At 38.6% G+C, this 18,392-nt stretch overlaps 1 protein-coding gene across 2 annotated transcripts in view; it reads left to right on the forward strand.

Annotated features, from left to right (window-relative positions):
• The first annotated feature begins 1,000 nt into the window (after positions 1-1,000).
• Positions 1,001-18,392, forward strand: part of LOC134145306 (transmembrane 9 superfamily member 2-like) — a 33,863-nt gene continuing 16,471 nt past the window's right edge. Inside the window, exons 1-10 of one of the 2 annotated variants that reach the window (XM_062584678.1) lie at positions 1,001-1,215; positions 1,635-1,702; positions 2,983-3,076; positions 4,528-4,655; positions 4,882-5,011; positions 7,293-7,414; positions 9,627-9,738; positions 12,528-12,607; positions 14,135-14,243; positions 17,856-17,988. In XM_062584678.1, the coding sequence (XP_062440662.1) occupies positions 1,099-1,215; positions 1,635-1,702; positions 2,983-3,076; positions 4,528-4,655; positions 4,882-5,011; positions 7,293-7,414; positions 9,627-9,738; positions 12,528-12,607; positions 14,135-14,243; positions 17,856-17,988 (1,093 nt within the window). In that variant the 5' untranslated portion in view covers positions 1,001-1,098. Of the gene's footprint in view, positions 1,216-1,634; positions 1,703-1,908; positions 1,952-2,503; positions 2,565-2,982; positions 3,077-4,527; positions 4,656-4,881; positions 5,012-7,292; positions 7,415-9,626; positions 9,739-12,527; positions 12,608-14,134; positions 14,244-17,855; positions 17,989-18,392 lie in introns of those variants that run through there. The other variant, XM_062584679.1, reaches the window with a different exon arrangement.

Consider the following 18,392-nt stretch of genomic DNA (forward strand, 5'->3'; position numbering starts at 1 on the left):
AATTGTGGCCATCTATAGTTCAGCAGTGTAGGATCACAATTCCCTAAGCCATAGCTGAGACCTGCCTGCAGTGACTGCTCAATTTTTCCAGGTCAGGCTGCAAAGAAATGCAAGAGTTAGTATCCCTTTCTTCATTTGCCTGGTTCTGTCCTATGGAAAGGGCAACTTGCTCCTGATTGCTGAGTTGGGTAAAATGGTTTTACATGGTGGTTTTGCAGGGGTAATGCAAATGTCATGTCCGAGGTAGGAAACAAAATGGAGAGGCAGCAGCTTCTAGATGGGAGATACACAGAAGATGGTAGAGGCGGTGTCTGCTCTGCATTGACAGTGATGCCTTCACCGTAACGAGTCAGTAGGGAATATTGGTCTTGCCAAGAAGCTCGGCTTGCAGCCATCGCTTGTGCTTACCAAGCTTCCAAACAGGTTTTGCAGCCCTGCCTTCAGTACCACAACCAGCTAGCCCAGGGCCTGGCGCCAGGGCCACAGCGCTGCTGCGGCTGCTGCACGTCCATCCAAAATGTCTTAAATTTTAAGGCAAACAAGTCACCGTGTTTAAAATATGGGTCGCAATACAATATCTTGGATTTCCCCTCCTAATTTCTGAGCTGCTAAGGTCTTATTTAAGCCTTTCCCTGCAACCCTGGCAGCTGAAAACTGAAGAGCGTTTCTGGTAAGAGTCACCATAGGGAACTTTGAGGGGGAAAAATCGGTATTTACTAAAAAATAGATAGAAATAAGACGTAGCAGAGTGCAGCTGCGTGGAGCAGAGGCGTAGGAGCCATACGCTTGGGAGAAGGCGCAAGGACTGACGCGCCAGGGGCACGCGGGAGCGCGGCAAAGCGCACTGCCACCTCCCCGCCGACGGGGCGGCGACTGCCCGCCCCAACGGCCCGGAGCCAACGGCCGCCGCGGCCGCGCCTCAGGGCGCCCTGCTCCAAGATGGCGCCCGGGGCCTCACGCCCTCAGAGCGCGCAGGCGCCGCAGCGCCGTTGTGACGCCGCCGCCGCCGCCGGCCTCCGCCTCGGCTGAGGCCGCCTTCGCTAAGGCGCTGGCCGCGGGTGCGGGGCTCATGCTGCCTGCGCCCCTTCAGGCTGGAAGATGAGGCTGCTGGCGGCCGGCCTCCTGCTGGCGGGCCCTCTCTGCGTCGCCTTCTACCTGCCCGGCTTGGCGCCCGTCAGCTTCTGCAAGGAGGGCAAGGAGACCGAGGGCTGCAAGGTGAGCGCCCGCGCGGGAGGCCCCGGCGCGGCGCCCCGCGCTCCGGCTTTCCGCGGCGGGGAGGGGGCCGCCGAGCGCCCCCCTCGCCGCGCGGCACCCCCGCCCCACCCCGTTGCTCGGGGAAGTCAGCCTCGCCCTGCTGCCCGGCCCGCGCAGCCCGCCGAGCTCCGGCGCTGGAGGGGGCAAAACCCGCCGTCCCTCTCCCGCTGAAGTTCGCAGCGAGCGCCGGCAGCGGCCGCCGCGGGTGGCCGCCGCTTGGCGGGCCGGGCGGGAGGAGCCGCGGCCGCCGGGGCCTGGCGCGGCTCGCTGGAGCGGGCTCTGCCAAGCGGGCGGTGGCTCCTGCCCGCCAGCGGAACGCTCCGCGTTGTTACGCGGGTTCTCACGCGGTTTTGTTCCTCCCTCCCCTTCCCCTCTTTCAGTCCCTGATCGAGCTCTTCGTGAACAGGCTGGACTCGGTCGAGTCGGTGCTGCCCTACGAGTACGACACGTAAGTACAGGGTGATCCGGGAGGAGCAGGTTTTCCGTTCTTCTGGGTGAAGTGACATAATTCATAGCTTGACAGGGCACACGTGTGCATCGAAAACATTATTGCAGGTGTGCAAACAGAATTGTGAACCCAGCGGCAGGAATGAAATACAAGAGGGTGCAAAGGTCGAGGGCGGTAAGCAGTGCGTCCGCACGGTCTGCGCTCTTCCCTCGCTGGTGAAGATGAGGCGTCTTCGTGGGTTTCTAATGGGTGCGTTTTTTGACTCTAGTTTTGGATTTAGTGTAAACTGCTGCATTTAAAAGTCCTTCCATCAAGTCTATAAGATGGGAGCTTTGTGTTCGTTGCTTGTGGCAAATAGAAGAAATTGGAAGAAAAGTCTTTGTTACTTTCCTTTTCCCTCGAAGCTCTGTATCAAATTCTTGAATGCTTTTTCTTTTTGATTCTTGTCTGTGAAAACTGTTACCTGCCTTTGGGGATAGTTGTAAGCTAACTAAACAGTGGTACATAATTAATATGATTGTGAGGCTTGCTGTTGAGCATACAGAAGAGAGAAACTTGCCAGTGTTGTACCTCTTACTGTGTTACACAGCAGTGATAACATTGGCAAAGACTGAGGAGTAGTTCCAAAAGCCAACACTGTTCCTGCTTAAATTAAACTTTATGGAAGTCAATGATTTTAGTTCCGCACACTGAGAAAAGATACGTACTCACCAGTGACAAGTAGACCTCTTTTTTCATAACCTACTGCTGCCAATGCATAAATAACGAAGATCCAGAATGGTTATGTTCTCCTCTATTTAGCTGTTTCAGAGTGGAAGAGTAGTGGAAAAGAGTCAATGAATAGCATCTTGCAATATGACATGTTAGTATTAACAATATTTCTCTTCTTTGGAACATGTTTCATGTTAAATATTACTTATAAAGACTCTACTAAGAAAGGAGATTTATTTTATTTTACTTTTTTTTTGGGGGGGGGGCAAGAGGAGAGAACAGTCCTTTGCATTATAGTTTAAATCATCATTTGAAAAGTGTACTTGGATTTAATGTCATGGATTCTGTTAAAATACTTCAGCTATGGCGCATCTTAGTTGAAATTGATATAAAAAATTTGGCACATGCCAAACTTCTTTGCATCGCAAGTCAGATTTTTACTAACAGTGGCCAATGCACTGAAAGAAGCAAGAAAAATGCAATGTTAAGGTTATAACTTAAGATACTGATTTAGGCTGATATTTACAATTTTCTGTCAATTAAAAGTAATCTTTTCTGCTTTTTTCTAGTTTTGACTTCTGTCAAGATACAGAAGAAAAAAGGCCATCAGAAAATCTTGGACAAGTATTGTTTGGGGAGAGAATAGCTTCGTCTCCATATAAGGTATCCTTGGATATGGTCCTGTTTAAACTTGACAGTTGTCATTTTGATGCCTGTAATCTTGTCTTAGGATATAGCTGAAGAGTTGGTGATCATCTGCCTTTATAATAAAAGGGCTTACAACCTACTGTGTTAAGTAATATGAAATCATTAGATTTTTGACTCTAATAGAAGATGTAAGCTGGTGGTTCAGACACTGTTACTGGGGTTCTCCAAGTTCTGTCTTCTTGCTTGAAATTAACTTCTGTTGTCTAAAGCTAAACTTTACATTGTTGATATATATCACTTGATATCTTCTATAAAATAAAAATACAGAAGCATTTTGTAGTTCAGATATAAAATGTTCTAGCTTCTCATGCATTGCATTAACAATGACCAAAAGTAGTATCTCTCACATACTGGTCAATTAAAATCAAATTGGCAAAAATTATTGTCAGTAAAGGAGACATGAAATGCTCGTGAAGTGCTTGGAAGCTCAGGTGCAGTTTGCAGACTGGGATTTGCTGGTGAAACTGCAAACTTGGCTTTGTTTGTGTACTAGTTGCTAGATAATCCAAATCTCTCTGAGGAAATGAGGCAGCAGAGTTTGAGTCTATTGCTGCTCAGTCATAAGGGACCTCCTTACATTTTTTCATAGGATGTTAAGGAGGTGATGCCTCTTCCCATGTGGTGACTGCTCCTAGAAGTCTCTTCTTCCTTGATTTTTTTGAGCTAATGTAGTTTTAAGTCTTACTGCAGGCTGCAAAGTGCTTTTAAGTGTGAAGCATGATGAGTCATTTGGGTTAGATACCCACTGAATAGTCTGTTAAGTTTTATAACAGTTACTTCCTTGAAATGGCAGCACATTGCAATAATTAAGTGCTTTGTTATTCCGACCACTTTGGCCTTGACTGTGTTAGAATTTTCAATCGTGTTTTATGTCAGCCTACTAACAGCTAAGCTCTAACCGAGTTTTAGAATGCAAACTTGATACACAGATGTGAACACCTTTGTGTTAGGAAGTGTCTGCACTTGAAGCTCAGATGTTGTGCAACATGTTGCATTTTGGCAGCATTATCTAATAACTTAGTCGTCATGGGGAAATGCAGCTAAAAATTAACATGGAAGACTCCAAAAAGTATTGTTAAAAGCCTGGTGTAGCAGGTGATGAAATTATCAAAATAAAACAAAATGAAGAAAAAAGCAATACCTTTTCTACCAATTCTCAGATTTGGATTTTCAGGATTTATCTGAATATCTGGCCTGTTGTTGAGATCTTTAGCAATGTGAAAGGGGAGTGTTGATGCTGGATGTACAGAATTCTTGAAATTTAAGCTGAAGTGGTAAATCTGGGATTCAGAATTTTTATAGCAAGAAAGTGAAGCTTCTGGGGGGGGAAAAAGTAATCTTTACATTAAAAATAAGTCTAATTGAAGCAAAGTTTAAGTTGCTCTTTTTGTTGACTTTTGTAACAGTTCACTTTTGATAAGCCAGAAACATGCAAGAAAGTTTGTACAAGATCATACGACCCAGAAAACAATGTTGACAAAAATAAACTGGCTTTTTTGAAGAAAGGAATGCAGTTGAATTATCAACATCACTGGTAAGTTAACATCTGTGTTTGGACTTTTTTTCTGCTGTTCAGTTGTTTACATCATGTAAGTTATTTTCTAAGTGGTGACAGACTTTCTTTTATTTGATAGTTGTCCTCTATCATACATCTTGTGGGCACTAATTGAAAACTATGTGCATTACATGAGTATTAAATGTCAGTGTGAAACAAGGTAGGTCTTTTTCTGAGGACCTGTTTTTCAATGTTTTTTGTCCAGGATTATTGATAACATGCCTGTAACATGGTGCTATGATGTAGAAGATGGACAAAAATACTGTAATCCAGGCTTTCCAATAGGATGCTTTGTTACTCCAGATGGTAGAGTTAAAGATGCCTGCGTTATAAATGTAAGTGATGGAACTTTTTTTTTAGTATAGCAGATGTAATTTCATTTCGAGCTTTATTGTTAAGTTTTATTTTCCTGAAAAAGAACAGATATCTTTATAAACATTAGAACATGGACAGTGACAAAACCAAATGCTTTTTCTATATGCAGTTTCTCACCAATGCACCATAAAAATTTATTTGCGTACAGTTTTTGACTTATATAGTTGAAGCTATAAAACAACTGTATTGATGGCATCTGAATATTTGTAAGATTTGAGTTTTGTTCTGAAATAAGTTTCATATGTATCCACCCTTGTACTTACTCATTCTCTATCCATACAACTAAGATATATCTGTGGGCAAGACCTTCTTTTATTGCTTTGAGGGAGAAGCTTTCTAGTGAACATCTAGAAATGAGCACTGCATTCTAGTTGCAAAAGCTGTGTAGCACAGATTACAAGCCAAATTCCTCTTGATTTTCCCAGATAGCTGGAAAATATCAAAACACAGCTGTGACAGGAGAAAGAATTATATGGACAACAATTTGAGGTGTGTCAGTCATCCCTAAAGTTGCTTGGTGAACTAGTGCTGTTTCATGTAATAGTGATTACTCAGTTTTATTTCTCCCAGGATGAGGGACTGTGCTGTCCTCAGTGAGAGGATGAGCTGTCAGCTCTGCCACAGGTTTACTGCTCAGATTTATTTGTATTCAGTAGGTCTGATGCTTCTTGGAAGTGCTGCATTTATCATGCATGTGCAAATCAACTGCTGTGCATGCACAGCAAGTCTGTCTACAGTCTTCTCCCTGCTTAGTTACTTCTCAAGTTCTATAGAAAGAAGGCCATTGAAAATGGTCTGTGGGTTGAATAACCTGTTTTAGCTAGGTATTCAACTATAGTTCTTTGTATGTGATGTTGTATTGTAGGGCTATGGGGAAGTTGTTTGTAGGTTAAACTGATACTAGTATCTTGTGATGGAAACTAGCTAATTTATGGGAAATGGTTTTAGCAAAGTCAACAGCTAAGATGAAAAGATTAATTTTTTGTGGGGGGTCTACATACATAGCAATGGTTTAATTTTTTTAGTGAGCACTCAAAGCTTGTACTATATATCAGTGAAGAGCTATGCAAATTATGTATGTTAGTGGTCGTGTGGATGCTCTGCCATAGGAGCCGTCATATCCAGAATCAGTTTTTGTCTGTGCACGAAATGAGAATATTACAGGGCATAGCTCTGGAGGAACAAGTATTACATGGGCAAGAAAGAATGTATCGCTTTGGATATGACTGTCTAATCTCTGTCCTGGAGTCAGAGGAGGTCATCTGGAAGTATACCCAAATATATATTCCTGCAGAGATAGTTATCCCTTAAAATAGTGAGGGGAAAGGGTTATTACTGTTCATTTGTATGACTATAGTACGTCCTCAGTGTTATACAGCTAATGAATTGTGCTACCTCCTCAACTGTTACCTTGGAATTACAGAGAACAGGTGTCTCTGTAATGTCAGGTGTCTCTGAAGACAGGGTTATAATGGAATCCATATAACTTTAGAACAAGTGTAATATTTTGGTGGAGGGCAGGACAGGAAGGTTATACAGCAATTCGTAAACAGCTAATTTGAATGTTTTAAGGACCATTTAGGTTAATATTCACAATTCTTTTTTTTTTATTATTATTTTATTTTACTTGGAAACTCAGTTGGCAGTCTGTCTTCCTAGCCTGTAAATCAGATTAAAGTTATGGTCAAATAAAATAATTTAACAATGTGGAGGAGATAAGAAAATTCAAGTCACCCTAGTCAGCTCAGGTATCATCTGTTACTCTGAACATGAGCTTTGTATAGTTTTCATAATTCTATCTCCTGGGAGAATAGATGACAAAGCAGAATAGCTATTGAAGGTGAAGTGTATTTTCTTGAAGCAGACCTTGGTTTGTAAGCTTCAGTAGTTGGAGTGTCCACCGTGAAGTGTATATGTTCGGGGGGAACAACTATGAACCTGAGTTCCTTGTACCTTGAATGATAGATCTTTGAATTTGCTTTGGCAGCTTTCTGTTGTAACTTTACAAAAATGGTGTCGGATGCTTTTAAATCTTACGTAATGCAGATGTGATGTTTCAACAGTTCTGAGTGTTACACATGTGGATTTGTTTTTATAAATAACATTTATGTGAACATTGAAGTTTTTTTTTTTTTTGTCACCTTCTTTCCTGCTCATTCATGTAACAAGTCTAATTTTGTTCTTGACCACATTGTGCCCTCTCCTACTGGAGAAATTTTTAAATCTCTTGGTATTTTGTAGTCGGAGTTTAACAAGAAGAACACTTTCTACCTCTTCAACCATGTTGACATAACAATCATGTACCATAAGGATGAAAACTGGCCTGGTGCAAGACTGGTGATGGCACGACTGAGACCACAAAGGTAACTGCCTACTATAACAGCAGGTACAAGTAGCAGGGAATCCTAACAGTACTTACAAACTTAGAAATAGTACTTGGTGTAATGTGGCTCTTGATTTTCTGAGGAGCTGGTTGTTCTTAACTGTGGTAAGGCTTTCAGTATACTGGTTCACAACTGGGCTTGTACTTACAAAGAACAGTTCTTTATCTGAGGAACATGTAAAAAGCAAAGTTGCATTACGTTTACAGTGTCCCTTCCAATGAGGAAAAGGCTGCTTTTGCAAACTCTTAGAACTTGACATAAACGATTAATAGAAGTTTTCTAATTTTTTTTATAGAGTTGCATCTAGTTGTAAATTAACAATTTTCTTCTAAAAGACTTTTTTTTTCAGGTACACTGACAAACATCCTTTAACTGGGTGACAGTTTCCCATGTCATCTCTCTCAATCTTGCTGCGCTGCCTATCAAATGTGCTTTCTTTGTACAGATATGCAGTCTTTGTGCAAGTATATGAGTATTGGTTTAGATACTGAGGTGTGGATGAAATACTAAATTAATACTGATACTCAAAGAAGCTAAGCATCTAACAATAATTTGCTTTCTTAAACCATAACTTTTTAGTTTCTGCACTATGTTAACCAGAGAGGAGTTAAAGCCCTTCAGAGGTCAGGAATGGACTTAAGTAATTATTTTGCTTTGGCCCCTGTCACTGTTCATACATTTTATATTTTAAAAACTGCAGTTCATGTATACAATTTCAAAGTAGATTGCTTTTTTCCCTAACCTATACTCTTCCCTTTATAGAGATTACATTCTTAAATTACATGACAACAATTATTCAAATCATATAGACATGCTGTATGGTATCACATGACTTGGGTATAGTGCCTTAGTTTTTCAGTTGCAATGATATGGTGTGTTTTCAGTGAATTAGGCTTCCTATATAAGCTTGTTCTTGCCCTTTTCACCTGCTCCCAGATGGTAACAAGAAGACTCTAACAACCTTTGCCATTTTAACCCTTTATTTGTTGCATACTGAATGGTTGAAAAAATAATGGGGATAAGTTGCTTGTTCGTGGGTAATGCAGACCACAAGGGGGCACAATTAGGTGGCACATAAAACCTTAATTTTTGTCCTTTTCTGACTTGGTGTTTTGCTGTGCAGCTTTGAAGCTCTCCTGATGGAGTATTCATGTTTGGAACACCTTAGTTCTTTCATGAAAGTTTTTATTGTCTTGGTCTAGTTATTAATATATAATACATGTAAGGTAGAGTTACTTAGCTGGATTTGGTAAGTACACCTTGAAAAAAGGATATGAGAAGGAAGCTATTTTTTGTTGTTACAGGAGATTCATAGGAGTGAATTCAAGAAAACCTTACGGTTTCCTTATTTGTTTTTCTTTTTGTGCTTCTCCAGCTGCAGTACTTCTAAGGTACTGCAGAGAAGGATTTACATGTATGCCTTTATAATGCTGCTCTGAATTACTTTTTTTTTTTCCAGAGTACACAAGCCCGAAGAAGGGGGAAATTAGACTATTTAAATATTAAGGGAAAATGGAAAGGTTGTCACAGTCATTTCTGTTGCCTCAGTGTAAAAATAAATAAATAAATATTAAAACAAGATACCTGAAATCTATCAAAATGAAAAACACCCTTCCCCTGTGACTTTAGAGGGAAGGTGAGGACTTCTGGGGGATCCATTAGAAATTCCTTGTCAGTGTTATTGACAAGCACACTGAGATTAGGTCCCACCCCAATAATGCAATCTTGTTAGAGATGTGGTAGGAGATATGGTGGCAGAGAAAGGGTAGCTTGTGTTAAAACTTTACTGTCTTACCAGTTAAGGATTTCCAGACTTCACAACCCAGTTAACACAGCAGCATATTCGCTTAAGACTTCCCTCTGATCATGGCAGAAAAGTGAGTAGGCTGAAACCACATTCCATGACTTTTAAGGTATGCCACCTCTGTCTCATCTGTCTCACATGCATAGCAAACAATTTTATCTATCATGTTCTCACCTGCGCAGATTTCTGGGCATTTATTAACTGAGTCTAGGAGAGTCAAGGCTGCAGTCCCTAGGACTCTTCCTGTGGATTTTTTTTAGCTCTCACCGTGAGTGCTGATGAGAGCTAGAATTCAATTCTGATGTGGCTCAAGGACTGTTACAGAAATTCTGAAGTGTGTGTGTATGTATGTGTATGCAAATCTTATTTAACTTTTTTTTTTCTTAGCTACAAACATACAGATGAGAACAACTTAAGTTGTGAAGGTCCACCTATGGAGATTCCTGGTGAATTCAGCAATAAACTGAATTTGATCTATACTTACTCTGTGACGTTTGAAGTAAGTATCTTTGATCAGTTATACAAATATGTAAATTCTCCAAAAGAATGAGATCTAAACAACTGGATGATTTGATAATAGTCATAACTGAATTAAGGCAGTGTAAATTGCTTGAGGACTGTTTTGTAAAACAGTTTTCTTATTGTTTGTTTTTCCCCAAACCATTACATTTTCAGTAGTAGAAGTTTAAGTGACACTTGAAATGTATAAATAAAGAGGACTTCTCTTTCCCCCCCCCCCCCTAGTGTCCAGTTTCAGACAGGAAAGCATGCATCTTTTTTCCCCTCTTAAACTGCATCCCTGATTTAGAAAATTCAACTACATGATTATTGTAGTTGAATAATCTCCATTATTAGCATCATCTTTCAGGATTCTGTGGGTCTAATGATATTCTCAAACTTTTCCTGCAGCTGCTGTCTTAAATGTCTTGTTGAGAACCAGCTCTTTTTAGGCCTGAGAAAATGCAATAAAAGAAATATAGCCTTCAGTTTTGCTGTTTTATTACTAATTAAAAGTTTAGTAGATTAAAGAGTTGCTTTCCTTGAGGTACGTTCTTCATTTTCAGAGCTCAACTAGGGAAGTGCGAGTTTCATAATGAAGAAGAAATATTTATATAATATTAAAGACAAAAATGTCTCCAGATATTAATTTAGAGTAAACATATTATAAAGTTTTTTTCTAGAGGAGTTGCTGTCTGTCTCATTCTGGAGCGCTTTCATTTCATTCGCTAGCTTTTTGAATAGATAACTATTTGTTGTTTAGAGTGCCATGCTTCATTCAGCCTGTTTCAACTCTAGGAAGGAGGAAATCAAGCTTATTTGCAGCTGGGTCTTTACCCCAGCCTGGAAAGTCTGCCTCCTATGAGGTGAGAATAATGTGGTTTGTGCTACTTCAAACCTTGGTGCCCCCATTCCAGTCTACCCTAAAAGCGCTGTTGTTTTTGTGATGTGAGATACCCATCTTCGAGGATCTAGCCTGAGACCACCAGCTTATTTTGCATAGGCAGCCAAGCAGCCGTCATATGGTAACAGCTTTCATTCTACCAAATTGAATTTGATTTGAACCTGTGACCTTGAGGTGCAAGGCTCTATATCCTGTTACTTTTCCCTTGAGACATCCAGTCCTCCTTAGACTCTAATTTTACTACATGAATGAACCTCCTGTCTATTAATACTAATGTTTAAATCTTGATGATATATTGCAATTAAGAATCGCAAGGTGAAATTTGTCCAATTATTACAAATGCATAACATGTTTTGTGAATATCTGTTGCCTTTTTCTTTGTAGTGGAGCAGGTAAGTTTTAATTGCTGTCAGTTCAGATACTTCCAGCAGATGGCACTGTGTACATCTTAATCGCTGGATACTTCAAAATTGACTTAATTTCTCTGTTACCCTTAAGCCTTGATTTGGAATGAAAGAATACTTAATGTGTTTTACTTTTTATCAGTAATTTCAGAGTAACTTGTAAGAAGAGTAATTACCAGCAAAAGGAATTCTAAAGGAAAAAGAGGGAAGCGTTATTTTCAGCAAACTTAGATGCATAAACCAGGAAAAGGAATAATTGATTTGTGGTCCTTTCTAATATGACAGCTGACTTTTAATAATAAAGTTATGATGGCCATTTTAATTCATCATAGCAGGCAAGGTATTCAGCCCTGAACATGTGCAAAAATATAAACAGTCGTGCCTCACACATTTAATAGAGAAAATAGAGAAAAATAAGCAAGTGAGCAGTGTGATGTTCAAATAACAAACTACAGAGCCACACTTCTGAAAATCTGTCCTGACTAGCTGCTAGCTGTGAACTGCTGATAAAATTGGGCTGGTAATTTCTAGGAGTAACTTGTAGCAATTTCAGTCTCTTACCTGCGTTAGTGCAGTTTTGCAGTGAAACATGTTTTTTTTTTTTTTTTTTTTTTTTTTTTTGTTCCAGAGCACTAATTCTAACTTTAAAATTCTAGGGAATAGACTATGTAGTCTAAATTTGCAGAATTAACTAACACCTGGTGAATAAACTAAGAAGTTCTGTTGAACTTCGTTCCAGTTAGGAGATTTGAGGGCAGACAGTGAACATGCAGTCCGTGAGACAAGCTGGTGGAGGACAAGTTTTGAGGGTCCGAGAGAATCATTACTTGTACAACCCTCATGTGAAATGTTTGGAGGAGGACGTGCGAGAGGATGAAAGCCTCTTTTAAAGGTAGTGAAAGTTGCTGAATGATTTCTAAGTATTCTTGTGAAGGATTTAAGAAAAATCTAAGTTGTCTGCCAGGAATCAAAATGCAAAATAAGTCTGTATTAGATACCATCATGGTAAGAGGCAAGGAACTCTGAGCTAAATACATTAAAGAAGAGAGAAATTCCAAGGGAAACTAGAGTGTATTCATAAAGTGTGTTTAACAAAGCTGAAGTTGAAAGTTGACTGTGGTATGTTAAGAGTATTTTGGAGTGATGGCCTGGTTATTTTCCAGCCTGCGTTTGGGAGCTGCAGCACCTACATACCACATGACGGAGAGAAGAGGCTTAGTGAAGCCCCAAAAGTCAGAGGTTAAGGTAGAAGGTATGGATTGGACACTTAGCAGACTTGAGATATTCTTTGAGAGAGTAAAGAACTAAATATTTAATGCAAGAAGGAAGATTAATATCCAGGGTTGAATCCAAGCTTAGGCAGTAATGCTGAATGGAAGGTTTGTGGAACAGATCTCAGACTGCAACAAACTCGTGCTTGTTTTTATTCATTGATATGTGTGTGTGTGTGTGTGTGTATATATATATCTATCTTTTTTATAGGAAAAGAGTAATATTAAGTGGGCTTCCAGATGGGACTACATTTTGGAGTCCATGCCACATACCAATATCCAGTGGTTTAGGTAAGACTTGTATTTATTAAATGCCTAACTTTTGCAAGGGAGCACAGAAATTTCTTATCTGTGTTTCTAGGGATATGTAACTTCTGCTGTGGTAAAACAAAGTCTGTTAGTTTTCAGGCCAGTAAAATTTCTTGTTTCCATATGTGGAATAACTTTTATCAGTCTTAGTTCTCTTGGGAGCAACTGTAGTATTGCATTTCACCAAAGGAATGTAGCATTAGTATCCAAAAGGAAAGCAACCTCCATGCTTTTACTTTGTCATCTCTATTCTGTAGAACTTTTGAGTTGTTGCTGCTTTTCAGTGTTCTTATTGTTACTGTCTGGCTTTCTCCAGCTGTCAAGTGAGAGTTACATATGTACACTGGCTGTTTTGTACTCAGCGGCTGCTTACGGTAAAAAGAAGGGTTTCTTTTAAGAGTAAAAGATATATATCAAAAGCTCTCACTTATTTCCCTCTGTACCACACAATGGTAAGTTTATAATTTGTTATGTAGAAATTATAACATTTAGCAATATAAAGTGTTTGAAAAGGGTAATCTAATGAAATATGTATCCACAAAATACTAAATGATATGGTGTAGATTTGGTTGATTCATAGGTATAAAATCTACTTGACAAAGTCTGCTTTGAGAGCCTTAGCTTTCTCACTGGGAAAATTACTTCTGAGCTATATAGAGAGGAAGGTTACCATAGTGTGTGGTTTTTTGATAAATTGTAACTACAGTGGTGAAGAAACAGAAAAAAACATGGCTGTGGTGTGGTGTTAGTTTCCAAGCAGTTCTCAGCAAGCGTATGTACATGTAACTAACATTCAGAAGCCAAATTCACTTTAGAAACTATTTGTGTCTTTTGCCTGTTTCTTTTGGTTGTTGTGTTTCCTGTTCCTCTCCCACTCCACCCCCGTGTCCTTTTTTTTTTAATCTTGCCTTCGTCTTCTCTTCTTATGAAACTTCTGTCCTCCTCTTCTGTACTGAGCATCCTTACTTTTTTCATAACGCATCATCTTTGTGATGTTATAAACCAGCAGCGGAACACTTCTTGCATTGTTATCACTGCTTCATGATATATGGCCGAAACTCGTGTGATTAGACCCATTTAATTTAATGGCACCGTTTTTCTCAAAGTTTGCAAGCTTTGAATGTCTCAGCTTTCATTTCCATCTGTGCTGTATATTGTGCACCCCTGCATTCATTCCAGGATTGTTCTGGAAGCTAGTGTTTAAGAGAGCATTTTGAATCTGTCATAAGTAGTGTGCAACCTGGCAGTGCTTGACATGGAAAATGAAGTCAAGCAAATGCAACTGTCTTGAGAATAAACAGTACATCATAAAATACTGTTTGCCTCACTTGTCTGTCTCTAACAAAACATGAAGGTACGTGCTAAAAGGTCTAATAGAATGGCTTATATGAAATCTGAGTATCTAAGGCTATTCCTCAGACTTGAGCTGTACGTGTGCTGTGAGTAGGAGTGCGTATCCTGAGATCTGAAAAAGTGGATTAAAAGTTTGACTTTTTCCTTTATTCACAGTATAATGAATTCCCTCGTAATTGTTCTCTTCTTATCTGGCATGGTGGCTATGATCATTCTGAGAACTCTTCATAAAGATATTGCAAGATACAACCAGATTGACTCTTCTGTGAGTAAAACGTAAAGCTTTTGTAGGAGCACATTTTCCAGCAATAATGATGTCTATCAATAGTTTTGAATGTGATATAAAGAAATCTATAACTCTTAAAAAAAAAAAAAAAAAAAAAAAAAAAAAAAACCCTGATAAATGCAAAAAGATTTGAGAGTTAAAAGTAGCTTTACTACTATTTCATCTTTTCTAATGGCAATAATGTGTTTGTATATGTGACAGTCTTAGTTCTTCAGCATCATTTTTGAACTTGTAATATGAAGGTTTATGAAGCGTGTGGGTGATTCACAAAAACTTCTTGATAGTGAGCAAACTCGTAATTAAAATAAAGTACTTTCATTCCAGGGTCTCAAACAAGGAAAAAAAAATAAAGATTTGCACAGTATAATAACAGCCAAGATGCACCACAGGCATTTGAAATTTGATGATAGTGGTTCGCCATCAAGATGTGGCAATTGTTTCTGAGTTTTGGCTGCATTATGGAGTCTGTCTGGGTAGGTAGCTGATAGTATGACACAGATCTCAGTAGCCAGTGTGTCATTTATGATGACCTGGGATTACGCATGAGATTTTCTGTCAGTGCAGTGCTATTTTGAAATCATATTATGTGGCTTTAGTGTGAGAGCTGCACTGCAACCATTGCAGAGATGTCTTCAGCTTAGAAATAAAAACTTTGCTTTGACATACATTTTTTTTCCTAAAAATACATATAAAGTCTAAGCTTCCAAAGTTGAAGAACATATTTTTATTGACAGTTATGTCTTCTCCCTGGCCGTAAGGGACAGGCTTAAAACTACTGCAGACATATTGCCCATATCTTAATGAACTTATGTTAAGAAGCTCAGTTATTGTAATTTTTCCAATATGTAATTTTTATGCAATGTATATATGATTTTTTTTTTAATATAATTCTTTTGATAGCACCTGCACCAAACTGAGGGTGGCCTGTCTGGCTTTACATAGTGACTGAAGCTTTTCGCCTTGTGGCTGAACTTGTTGCTAGTTCTTTTGAAATATGTGCTCCTTAAAAATGGAAAGGGAATGAGTTCCTGCAGTGACTTGCTGCCTTGGTGCAAGAGAATATAATTAAGTAAAAAGACTTGACCAGTAGACTGGGAGTAAAAGACTGAGTAAAAATGGACTCTTTCTAATTGGTAAAAATAGTATCTGCAAGCCAAAGATGAGAAACAATGTCAAATACTACAAAGGTTTGAGTTTCTACTGGTGTTCTTGTCTATCTAGTTAAAGAAATACTTTAAAATGCACGAAAATGTTTCATATTGAAACTGAAACATCTGAAAGTGCTTTTATTTTTATGAATTTCTTTGATATTTAATATCCTTTGTTAATGCAAATCCAGACAGTAATTAAAGTGGAAGAATTTTTCCACATTCCTTTAACTGATCATTTTTGTGAAGCTCCTCTTTGATCTCTCAATTAAATTATGTTCACTATCTTATAGTGTGTTGTCTTTATTAGTTGGTCATTCTTAATGTAATAAATACCATGACTTGTAGAAGATTGATTAGTTTTTATGGGTAACAATGGGGATAGGTGTGACTTTCAAAAAAAAAAAAAAAACTCTCACACACTTTCTAGTTTCTTGTCAGTCATAAGAGACTTCTTAGGTCTACTGTAGTTAAAGGATTTTGATTTACAAAGCTGTAAAATAATTGTGTGAAGGGAGACCTGGGCTGAGGAACCAACATTGAAACAAATTACTATCTCACACTTAAGGAAAGTTGGTAATTCCACTTGAAAACACCTAGATGCTTGAGCATCATACATGAATGTGGTCTTAGTATGCATGTTTAAAGTTAATACTAGCTGACTTTTAGCGTAACATAATCTTAGTGAGAAATACATTAATGAAGTGTTGAGAGTTTATTAGATTACCGTTTAGATTTTATGACTAAGAGAAGATTTCTGAATTAAGAGAATATAATCCAACCTTTACTTGGATTAGTTATGCAATTCTTATCCCCATCTTTAAACTCTAAAGATTAGCAATATAAAATACTGTGTAATTCTCTGAACAAAAATCTGGAAAATACTCTAGACTCTTAGCTGATGGACTTGTAATGAAAGGGTTTATTAAAGATTCAGTCTGGAGAAGAGCACTCAGGCCCATTGGCGCATATAAGGTAAATCAAGAGTCTCAATCATTCCAGGTTGATTCCCTCATTTTTTTGTTTAACCAAGATATTTTACTATGTAGTTGTACATTTTAAAGACTGTGTTAAAACCATAGGTGGATTTTGGGGTGGTTTTTGTTTGTTTGCTTTGATACTGCTTTTGCCGGGTTAGTGGCTGATAGGAGATCTAATTCTAACTTCTTTACAGGTTAATCCCTTCCATGTTTGTACATTTACCTTGTTTTGTCAGGAACTAAAATGCTAAGCATTTCTTTATGCTTAGCACCTACCATTCTGTACACAGATAGGAATTTATTTCAGATGGTAACATTCTGAATTTTTTTTTCTTCACTTATAATTATCTGGAAAGTCTTTCTACTATCCTAACTCAACAACTTTTTTCATTGACTGATGTTGAACTAATTGGTGTCTTACAGGACAGTTGGGGAGAGCTGGTGTGTTACTGTTTTTTAAATGCTTCTTAACAGAACGAAGTGTTTTTTTCCTGGAAAAACATGTATGTGTGTGTTGGAATTAGTGTAGTCTCCGCATACCTAGATCCCTGGTATTTTGCAGGTGTAGTTTTTATCGAACTGTTATCTCATGTTTAGGGGTCATATGAACTCATATAAGTAAGTTAAATTTCAGACCTCTGAGAGTGATTTATTGTTAACAAAGTGGAAGCAAAGGTACCAACATGAGGAAGATAAAGATATAAGATAAAAGAAGTCAGAGAATCTGTCACAAGTTAAGCTATGCTGTGTCATTCACTGGTTTGGTCTGTCTTCCTTCTTGCCCCGTTTTTTGTGTGCTGTAATTCTAGGGTTAAACAGTCCAGTGACCTGTATGCAATACTCTGGGGCTGAGTGAAACCTGCAGCTTTTAACTGTGTAGGGAAAAGTGTGGTATTTGTTGTTTTTTTGTTGTTGGGGGACACTTTTTGTTTTGAGCAAGTTCATGGTAAAGCTTGGACTGTGGATCCCCCCCCCACACACACTCCATCCATTCACCTCTCAGCAGTGGGGCAAGGAATGCTTAGTGATTTGCAGGGAGCAGACCCTCTTCTGGAGTAGAGGGAACAAAGCACTTCATTCTTTTGCAGTGTTGTCATTGAGACTGATATGTTTTCTCATGGAAACAAGAAAAGATAAATGTTTGAACTAGACTGAAATGTTATAATCCAAGTTAATTTGAATGCTTTGTTTTAGTTTAAATTTAGAATTATGTTGTATGGTCTTGGCTAATTACTTTTTTTTCACTCTAAAAGATGAAGATTTTCATGGTAAACCTTGCCTTTTTCTTTCAGTGAACCCTTAGGGGGTTGTAAAATCAATGGGTGATGAATCAGTGTAATTAGTCTGGTTTTGGAACTAAACTGAAAGTTAATCAAACTTCTAATATGTATTTCACATCTTACTTGTATTAATTCACTGCAGTATTATGTATCTTTGCTAATGACACTGTTGATTTTGTACAGGAAGATGCCCAAGAGGAATTTGGCTGGAAGCTGGTTCACGGAGATGTGTTTAGACCTCCAAGAAAGGGAATGTTACTGTCTGTCTTTTTGGGTCAAGGAACGCAAATTTTCATTATGACTTTTATTACTTTATGTAAGTAACATTAACTTAAGGTGATCTGATTATAGAGTAACGGTTTAAGAAAGGTGCAGCATTATGCAAGAAATGATAGAGGCCGCATTTTGGAAGTGAAGTCCTTCCTGTAGTAAAGGAAGATGTTAATGCTATTTCATAACAATAATTTAGTTCCAGTAATGCTGTCGTAAATGGTAATGTTTAGAATTTGATGTGTGGACTAATTCACGTTCTTTATGGTTGCAGAAATAAAGCTTCCCTGTTAAAAGCTTCTTTTTTAAAAAAACATAAACAATTTTTGTCATGCTGTAAATGATTTCAGGATCCAATAATACAAGCTCAAAGACATCTAATCAAAGCTTTAATGTTTTCGGAATACTTTGTCTGATATACTTGACGCAACAGCCTGCAACCAGGCAGAA

This window comes from Rhea pennata, chromosome 11 (genome assembly GCF_028389875.1).
Source record: "Rhea pennata isolate bPtePen1 chromosome 11, bPtePen1.pri, whole genome shotgun sequence".
Taxonomy (NCBI): Eukaryota; Metazoa; Chordata; class Aves; order Rheiformes; family Rheidae; genus Rhea; species Rhea pennata.